Raw genomic sequence first — 10,309 nt, 5'->3', positions numbered from 1 at the left:
TGATCTTTGTCTACCTGTCTGGGTTACGAGCGTGAGTTTTGTTTTTTTATTGGTGTTAATTTCATCAAATTTGCATAAAAATTTTTAATAGCGACAAACTGCAGACAGCCAAATGTTAATTTTGAAAAAAAACCCAGTATGACATAATTAATTGTATTAGAAGCTCTCCTATACTTTGGGCGACACATAATTCTATGTAAATTTTTAAGAGTAATCCTTTTAGAAGCGCTATTAAGTAAAGTATTCCAGCAATTTATTGGAAAGTCATAAAACTCGTCCCGGATTCGAGCGATCTGCATATTTTACACTTTCTGACAAGTTATTAAAATTATTTCTATGGAAGTTTAGAGTGCTGGGGTTATACTGAATCTGTTTTATATCGCAAGTACAATAAATTTTGCTCATAGCATAATATACAACATCATTATAGTTATAGCTTAGAAAGATTGAATAGTAGTAGTACTGAGTAGTTTTTACGTCTTGAAGATAGATGGCGGTGTTCTGAATTCATAATATTGTTATCCTTCTTTTTTTAGCCAACTTCAAAAAGAAGGAGGTTATCAATTCGACTGTATTTTTTTTATGTGTGTTATCGCGAAACTTCACACCTGGTGGTCCGATTTTGATGAAAAATATTTTAATCGAAAGGAAGTGCTTGCAGATGGGTCCCATTTTTTTTTTAAATAACTAGAAGACTAATAGATTTTGAATTTAGCTTCAAAGTTGCGAAAATTAGGGACAATTTTGCTTTCAGCGCTTACGTAGGCTAAACTATAGGACCTACATAAAAATGATGTATGGACGAATTGTAGCTCTTTAAAAGTGCTAAATAAAAGTCCGCGATAGCATATGTCTATCTTTTATAGTTTTCTCACAATAACCATTTTTTTCTTCAGAAACATCAATTGTCATAAGCAGTATTCTAGCGGTACCCCTGTACCGGCTTTAATATAAAGATTCGTCAGTTTGACTTATGATCACCAAAGATGATAAGATATACAATTACGGGCATATTCATCGGTGGACTAAATATACTAAATTCTTAAATCCTCAATTTCAGGATACATTTTAAATTCAAGATAAAAACTGACGATTGTTTTTATCACAAATAGTATTTGTTCATTTTTTCTTCGTATCTCAATAATAAGCCGCAAGAGTCAAATATTTATTTTTATTACGTTCAGTTGAAATATTTCAAACATCTCAAACCTCTGTTAAAATGTTTTCAAAATGCGTACATGAAACAATGATGTTTGGCCAAGTGTTAGCGGCATGTCCGTGACGAAATTTCATACAGCAATGTGTGTATTGATAATAGTAATAAATGACTCAATCCCTAAAGTATATGAATAAGCTAATAACAAGTTTGCAAATATTTACATTTATAAAATGAAGTCTTTTCACTAGTTAGCAATGGCTATGTTAGCTTACACTTGAGTTATAAGACTAACACAGTAGCTCTCAATTACTTTATAACGCACTAGCTGTCAGCAGCGGAATTAAAGAAACATAATAAGTAGCCTATATTATCTTCCAGACTTTTTAACAGTGGTAGATGCCAGCGACAACAACATCAATTGCACGAATTGGCCTCGCTCAATTAAATACCACGACTACACAGAAGACAGGCGTGAAGTGGAAGTAATTCCGCGTTTCGTCTGATGAGTGTGGTGCCGGAGGCCTAATTTTAGTCCTCTTCCCCTTCAAACCCTTTTCTTATTAGGAAAGGATGGGAAGGGGAAGTGGATTTGATGAAAGAGATGACGTATTGATTAAAGGTAGGCAACGCATCTGTATTTGCGGATGTCTATGGGCAACGGTCGCCTCGCTATTTCGGCGAATTCAGGTGACCGTTTGCTCGTTTGCCACCGTTTGATATAAAAAAGACTAGAATCTACATCTATGCCAAATTTCAACGAGATGCCTTGAACCATTCTGGAGATACCTTCATACAAACATCCATCCAAACATTCGCAGTTAGTAAGACTAACGATTAAACTCGTAAGCAAGTCCATAGTCAAAGTGCTAAGAAAGGTATTGTAGGTCACATTTTTACTTGGCATGGTTGCTTTATACACTCAATAGGGTATTTCTTAGTCTCTATAAACATTAATAATCACAGGTTGCAGCATGTTTTATAGTCGATTTGATTATTGGCAGCTGTTTTTTCCTATTCTTAAATGTTGACTTATTTTTGTATTCCCAGCTCCATTGATAAGTACTTAACAATAATCTGAATTACACGAAAAACGAGCAAAGCAGCACGTTTAAAAGATAAAATGTGTCTGATTAAGTTCTTAATGAGTATGTTTACGACAGAAGCATTGGAAATAGTATTGCAATGTAACATTATGTTAAAAAAGCATGTCTAACGTATTATAAGAAACAAGTCGTTTTGCACGAACTCTAAAGTAAGTTGACCAATCAAGATATTATTTTTTACAAATAAATGCTTGGTCTGACATTTACATGTGGATTGTGTGCATACATGCACAACAACAGGGGCACTGCAGGTGCTCTGACGGCCTTTGAATTGAATAATTAAATTAATTAACACGAGCAAAAAAAAGTGCAACATACATAATATGTAAAAAGATCAAGACTTTATATTTGCATAATTACAATTTCCAGGCGCTGATAAAAAAACCTTATTTTTACTTTTAAGTATGAAACGCATTTGTCTTTTCTTTTAGAGCAAACATATTAGTGACCATTTAACGGTAGATTATTGAAAATTAAGTTTTAAATAACTAATTTAAGCAGTGGCTAATATAAGAATGGAAGATGAACTCACAGAGTACCAACGTGTGGTAAAGTTATGAACATGACATGACGATCAACCTTAGAGAATGAAGCATGTGGACTTGACATCCGCATTCTTTATTCTTTTCCCAGCATTCCTTATCTATTTAACCTTTCAAAGTAAATCTTTCTTATATACAACTGGTAAATGATTATGTATCAATCAGATGTTCAGGATCTATGTTGGCCATAAGATGTCAGATAAATTTCATTGTGAACACATTTATTGATATTAACAAAATATCAAAATTTGCATTCAAAACGAGTTATAAGAATTCAAGGTATAATGCAATATGCGTATGGCAATGAAGCGAAAAAGGAAATCAACAATGAAGAGAATGACATATCAAAGGTCAAATACAATTCAACAGGTATCCTTAATTGCTCATTGAAATTCTGGCACACTTTTTAAATTCTGGTTCTTTGACCTAGTTAATCTCATTTTGATGAGTCGTGTCTTTCCAATATTTTATATCGTTAATATTGTGCCACTTATGACGAGCAATACTTAGTTTTATTTTCTTGTTAATATAATATAAGTTGAGGATAAAGGAATCCATGTGATCGATATCTCGTAAAGATCATACAATTTTAGATTCAAGGTTATTATAAAGGTGACAGTTTACACCAAAAAACATTTACTTGTTTTGTAATATATCCATTAAATTGTGAGATTATAAGATGTCAAAAATGGAAGTCATCAAAGAAATTTCGGTTCATTTTACAATAGTTTTTCGAAGATCAAAATGAAAGTCAGGCTGGTGAAATTGTGACTGGTGTTAATGAACTTCATAATGCAACTGCTAATTATGATAAATTTTAATTTCTTCCATACTGTTCACAAATTTTTCAAGTTAAATATTCAGCTCGTACTGGCTGGATCTTCTTCAAAAAGTCGATAAAATCACAGATGTAATGGAAATTGGTTTATATTTAAGCATTAGTAAGATTACATTTAAATCTGTTTAATTTTGTTTTGTTATAACAAAAATGTGACAAAGTTAACTTAAAAATAATGAATAACCTTTTCCCCAACATTATACTTATCTTATCATGCTCATTTTTGTTGTTATGCCGAGATAAATGATTGCATCCTATCTCCTAAAGGACTTAGTAATTTTTTTAATACTTAATGCAGTCGATAGTGTCAAGAATATATGAAAAGTACACCAATTTCGTTTCATTGTTGATGGAATACAAAGCATTATTAGGCCTTGCTGCGGCTAATTCAAATCGACAGTTAGTCCGATCTCTATACACAACTGAATAATAGAAGCATAAAGCATAAAATTGAACATTCAAAAGATTTTAAATCTAAAAAGCAAGACAATAAGATTGATTTTAAGAAATGTATTTCATTTCAAGCATCTGACGAAGTGATCGAGGTTTTTATTCGTGTTTCATTACACCTTACTTCTGCACGTACATTCAGTGTCGCGTACATCGGTGAAGTTGTAAAAGGAAATACAGAAACGAAATGAATAAGTGATAATATATTAATAAGTTTTAAATATAATTTAAAGTTTAATTAGATAGAAGCTATGGCGGCTGTTGTACCTGTTGATGAGAAAAGAGTTGACTTAGATGATGTTTTGGATAAATTCAGCATTTACAAAAGTTATCATCTGAAGATAGCAGCATTAATATTCCTTGGATTCGCAACGAATACTATGTATTGTTCTAATTTCATATTTGTTGCAGAAGAAACCGGTTACACGTAAGTTATTTATACGTTAAGGACAATCTCTTGATCTTAACATGCTTTCAAAATTTTGTTGTTTATAAACAAGTGAATGTTATTTTGAAAGAGTGCTTGTTATTTTTAGACTTTTTTTAATTCAAAGTTTGCGTTAATGTTTATTTTTAATTTTGGAATGATTTATAATTCAGACTGAGATTAGCAGACATCATGTCTGTGCCATTACACTGGTTATTGCAATGGCTTCATGTTTCAAGAGATACCTTAATGTTTGTTCATTCTGTTTGCAGTTCGATTTTTGAAAGTAAAATTATTTAATATCAAGTTATTAATTACGTTTAGAGTTAATAATATTAGTTACTAGCTATATTTCTAGACAAGTTCTTATATCACCAATAATTATTTATGAATTTTAATCTAAAAATATATAATAATATGATAAACATAAATAATTTTTATTATTCTGAAAGTGATAATAATTTAACAACTTAAAGTTATATTTTACATCCATTTGGTAAGACGAGTTATATTTTTCCAAATATCTATTAATACCCGAATCTAGGACCAAGCAAAAACTTTTTATGATATTTCAGTTAAATTTGCGACCACCGAGTTCTCAATTTTTAATTTTGTAAATACGCTTCATTTATATTCTATTGAATCAAATCATCTCTGTGTGCCATTTAACTACCTATTGTATTTTAATTAACAATAGTTATTCTTAAGATATTTCAATAGGCAATCAAGAATTAAATTAAATAGAACACTAATTGAAGCGTAAATCGTGTTTTTGTAATGTATAAATTCGAACAAAATAAAACACACCAAGAACTGGCGACATATTTACGACATTAAATAAATAAAAAACTTGAGAGGTGTCAAGGGACACCCGGATGGAACGAAGTTCCTTTCAATTAATTAGTGAAGGAACCAATGTTTATTCTATGCATAAAAAACTTAAGTCTTCACAAGAAGTACATTTTATTTCTATGAATTTTCGTTATATATTGTCACGTCGTTGCCATGGTGATATAGCAAAAAGTGTCGTGACAACTTTTCGTAAGAATTTTTGCCGTCTAGCCCCCTTTCACAAAACTTCGAACTTCGTTCCAAAAATATTTTATACAAAAATTCAAACCCTACCTTTTTTGAAAAATCATTAAAAGTTTTAAACATTAATTGATTAGAAAAGACCTAATTTTATTCCATTAATTATAAATAAGGTTTATCTTCTTAATTTATCTTCACTAGCTATTTCCATTCGATAAATTACACAACTAATTCGAATAGAGAGTTTTTTACCCAATTAATTTATTGCAAAACAGTAATTTCAATGTTCTCAATCAATTGTGATTTTTGTCTAACTTTAGTCCAATCATGAGTATCGACTCCCGAAACACTTTTACAATATTATATTGTCATCCATCTCGTTCTATTTGAAAAAGTAAAACAACAGATGCCAAGATATGAATACAAAAAAATAACCAAGTAGAAAATGCTACTCTGCTCTCATGAGGTTACGGTTCAAATCTATATCTATATATATAAAAGAAAGTTGTGTTAGTTACACCACTTATAACTCAAGAACGGCTGAATCGATTTGACTGAAAATTGGTGGGCATGTAGCTTAGAACCAGGAAAAGGACATAGGATAATTTATACCCCGTTTTCTATTTTTTATTCCGCGCGGACGGAGTCGCGGGTAAAAGCTAGTAAATTATAAAAGTGTGAAATATGTTTTAACCGACAAATTAAATAATAAATACAATATAATACCTTAAGATATTCCGTTAACGAAACGAGATCTTACTAGTACTCGTATTATAAATGCGAATGTTTAGGTGGATGGATGGATCGATGGATGGATCTTTGTTTGAAGGTATCTCAACGGATCTTAATGAAATTTGGCATAGATGTAGAACATGATCTGGAAGAACACATAGGCTACTAAAAGGTTTTTTTTTAATTCCGCGCGGACGGATTCGCGGGCGACAGCTAGTGATGTTGAAAAGATGTGAAACACTTGGCCGTGAAATATCATCATTTTAAACGTATTTAGTGATTCTTTTCTTTATTTTAAGTTTTCTGGATAATATTGCATGTTAACAATAATGTCCAAGAATTTTTTATAAATAGAAAAGTACATAATATTACTGAGTATAGTTAATAAATTGTATTATTGTTGTGCGTTGTTTACAGATGTGTTATAAATTCCACTGTAAACAACACTACAGATTGTGTAGAGTGGCTCTATGACAACCCAAACTCATTTGTGGCCGAAGTAAGTTATGATTTTTTTTTATTTTACTGCTGATGAAATTTTACTGAAATACTAAGATACCTAATTCGACCCAGAGAGAAAACATCCTGACAGCCAAAAAAGTTTTTTAGTAAATCGTTTGAGACTAACATGTACTTATCTACCAGTTCCAGCTCGCAAATCAAGAATGGAAACGAACACTGGTGGGCACAGTTCACAGCTTTGGCTACATGGTCGGCCTTCTCATAGTCGGACCTCTTTCCGACAGGTAAACAATAAGATAATAACAGTTGTATAGGTCGCAGAAGCATTAGCTGCTATACAAACGGCTCACCCGACCAGTGAAATACCACGACCACACGTAGGACATGCGTCAAATGGAAATAATTCCGCGTTTTGTCTGTTTAGTGTGTTTGCCAAATTCAAGTCTTCTTCCTCTTCCGACCCATAAGGAAATGTTGGGAAGAGAATTCCACTTGGCAAAGAGGAAATATAGGAAAGGGAAATATCGTCTTTCAGTACAACTCCTTTCTGTCCAGAGAAGACTACATGTCATACTAACTTTCAAATTCTCAGGTTTGGAAGAAAGAATGCGTTCATAATGACAGGCGTTCTCGGCGGGGTATTCGGTGTGGCTCGCAGTTTCTCTCATTCCTACTGGCTGTACATTGCATTAGAGTTCCTTGAAGCTTTCATAGGCGATTGTTGTTCGCCTGCATATATTTTGAGTGAGTATCAATATCCCCAATCTACTTCACTGGCCTTTTATTAAAAATATCAGCATCTATATTTGGCTTTCTAAAAATGTGTTAAGTTTCCATATTGAAATCTAATATTTTTTAAATTTAGAATAAATTAACTAACTATACATATTTTTTTAGTTACAGAAGTGGTTTCAACAAAGCAGAGGCTAAAATTTATATTAATGTGTACAATAGGTTATACATTTGGAGGTTTCGCTACAAGCTTAGCAGCATGGCTAGTACCTTACTGGAGAAATTTATTGCAAGTGCTATATACACCCGCATTACTTTTCTTCTTCTACAAATATCTTCTAGATGAAAGTCCGCGCTGGTTACTAATAAAAGGACACAAAGAGAAAGCCATAGAAGTACTCGAGAAAGCAGCAAAGAAAAACAATCAAAAACTTGATAAACACTTTCTTGACAAGTTATCGTGTGAAAGTAACGAGAATTCGAACTTTTTAAAGATTGTTAAAAGCACTTTTCAATCGAAAGTATTATGTGGAAGGTTTTTTGTTTGTTTAGTGTGGTGGACCACATCCACTTTTGTTAACTACGGTCTTACCATCAATTCTGTATCTCTGCAAGGAAACAAATACATCAACTTTGCCTTGTTGTCTGTCGTAGACTTACCAGGATTGTTTATAATAACATACATATTAACGTACTGCAAACGCAAACTGCCTTTAATGTGCTGTTTTTTCGCTGCTGCAGTATTATGCGTTTCTCAACCATTTGTACCATTAGGTATGTAATGTATCTTGATCGTTATTTATTAATTAATGACTTTAATATATTTTAATTTATTTTAACAAGAATTCCTGTTTATCGTAAAATCAATTATTTAATATTTTCCTTTTTTCAGATTTACCTTGGTTATCCATCGTTTTCTTTATGGCCGGTAAATTAATGTCATCATTTTACTTCAACATAACATATTTATACACATCCGAGTTATTTCCGACTTATACTAGAAATTCAATGCACGCGCTGTGTTCCTCATTGGGACGAATCGGATCCATCATTTCTCCACAGACCCCTTTGTTGGTATGTTAGTCTTTTCTTATCACACAATTCTTAATTTTATTTTAAAATTAAATTAATTTTCACGCATACTTCATTAATTAACCTTCAAACTTTGCTAAGAGACTGGCTGAATTCTTTACATATTTTAAATCAGAAGAAGTCAACACTTTCACTATTTGCAAATTCCACAGATATATATTTTTAACATGAATTTTCAGATACAATACTGGTTCGGTCTACCGTCGCTGATCTTTGGGTTAGCGTCGCTCTTCGGTGGATTTGTGACATTCTTCGTGCCGGACATCGCAGACGACTCGCTGCCGGACACCATCAGTCAGGCTGAGGAACTCGGGAAGCCGAAGCCGAAGAAATCGTTAAGTATAAACTGCGCGAATCCTGATGTTACCAAATAATATACTGTGATATTTTATAACATATTTATTTGTTTAATATACAATATATTTAAATGATAAAAAAGAATGGATAAGTAACAAAATAAAAAAAAATATTTATATAATTCTTTAGCTGTAAAAAGCCAACCTTTGTTCGAAATGTAGGTCCTTATCTATTTTACCTTACTTGAACGAATTGAGACATCAGTCATTATGCCTCTCGTCGATCTCAATATGTCCCAAATGTGTCGATAAAAACCTGATACCTGAAAAGGCTTCGTTAAAAATAATGAAATTGTTTTTCTACCTGTGAGAACTCAGTTCTAGCAGAATATTTTACTTGTGGCGATGGTATGAAAGGTAAAAACCGACAAAGTTATCTGGCCCGGTGGGCAAAACTCAAAACTCAAACTAAATTATGATAGCTGACTAGCACCCCCGTGCCAATATCAAAAAAGTGTAACAAGTCAACTGTCATACTGTAGGTATCAAGTCATGTTTTTTACTTTCTTTCGTGTCATTTTCTATGCTTATGTAAGTTTTACATATTTTCTTATAGAACTAATTAATTAATTAATTAATCAGTGATTAAGTTAAGTTAATTAATTAGTTAGTTTGTGTACAATAAGACAGGTCTTACGATTGACTTGTAGATCTGTCCCTTAAGCTTGGGTGGCATTCTTGGATCACAAGTCACACCGATATATCCTCTCTTACCGACTCAATAATTTAGGTATTTATGATAAAACACCACACTTTGATACACAAAAGTGTAAAAGTGTAGCCTCTATTTCCGATATTCGCTCCACGTGTGGGTAATCAAGAAAGTTGGCCGGCGACGAGTCCGGCGGACGTGACGTCATACCGACAACATGGCGCACAACTCAAAAGAAACGATAATTTGGCAAATGGCAACGACATAGAAACACATCGCCACTTGTTTATTGAGGTGACGACTTGTTTGCTCATTATCTTTCTTCAGTAATCAAGATCTTTTCTATGTTCAGTAGGAATAAAAGAATTACATACCACATATGAGAAAAGATTAAGTTTATAAACCTTATTGTTTGTTTAACAGCTTGCAGAAAAACCTTTACCTTAGTTGATAAAACTAATAAAAATTCATGACGTTATCTTTAAGGATATTTTTTGAGGACAAAATTAAATATTCTAGCGGCGTCAACCCTTAGCGTCCCGGCCGGAGGATTACTTAAATCTGAAGATTATCGCTTCCGCATCATTTATCACAAGATCTACATCTTATCTTCTTAGTGATGGCCATTTAAAGTTCGTTCATCCGTAATTTTTTTGTGTAACTTAACACGTTCAGTCCACTCGCTGCAGAGTTCACTTTCTTACGAAATGTAGTTGAACGTATATCAAAATA

The 10,309-nt window shown here is 32.6% G+C and overlaps 1 protein-coding gene across 1 annotated transcript; it reads left to right on the top strand.

The window, feature by feature from the left end:
* Positions 1 to 4,230: 4,230 nt before the first annotated feature.
* LOC106708771 (solute carrier family 22 member 1) lies at positions 4,231 to 8,958 on the top strand. Its single transcript, XM_045678052.1, has 7 exons — positions 4,231 to 4,519; positions 6,701 to 6,782; positions 6,929 to 7,029; positions 7,338 to 7,489; positions 7,643 to 8,251; positions 8,370 to 8,551; positions 8,749 to 8,958. The coding sequence occupies exons 1-7, from the start codon at positions 4,344 to 4,346 to the stop codon at positions 8,941 to 8,943; spliced, it is 1,497 nt and encodes a 498-aa protein (XP_045534008.1). The 5' UTR covers positions 4,231 to 4,343; the 3' UTR covers positions 8,944 to 8,958.
* The last annotated feature ends 1,351 nt before the right edge of the window (positions 8,959 to 10,309 follow it).

The sequence above is a fragment of the Papilio machaon genome, chromosome 5 (genome assembly GCF_912999745.1).
Source record: "Papilio machaon chromosome 5, ilPapMach1.1, whole genome shotgun sequence".
NCBI classification, from domain to species: domain Eukaryota; kingdom Metazoa; phylum Arthropoda; class Insecta; order Lepidoptera; family Papilionidae; genus Papilio; species Papilio machaon.
The sequence above is the reverse complement of the archived record's forward strand: the minus strand, read 5'-3'. Positions and strand labels throughout refer to the sequence as shown.

Bases quoted from the DNA above. Each gene is read 5' to 3' on its own strand.
- LOC106708771 (XM_045678052.1), top strand. From the start codon at position 4,344: ATGGCGGCTGTTGTACCTGTTGATGAGAAAAGAGTTGACTTAGATGAT. The intron at 7,030-7,337 runs GTAAACAATAAG...TCAAATTCTCAG, and splicing joins GTCGGACCTCTTTCCGACAG to GTTTGGAAGAAAGAATGCGT. The intron at 7,490-7,642 runs GTGAGTATCAAT...ATATTTTTTTAG, and splicing joins TTCGCCTGCATATATTTTGA to TTACAGAAGTGGTTTCAACA.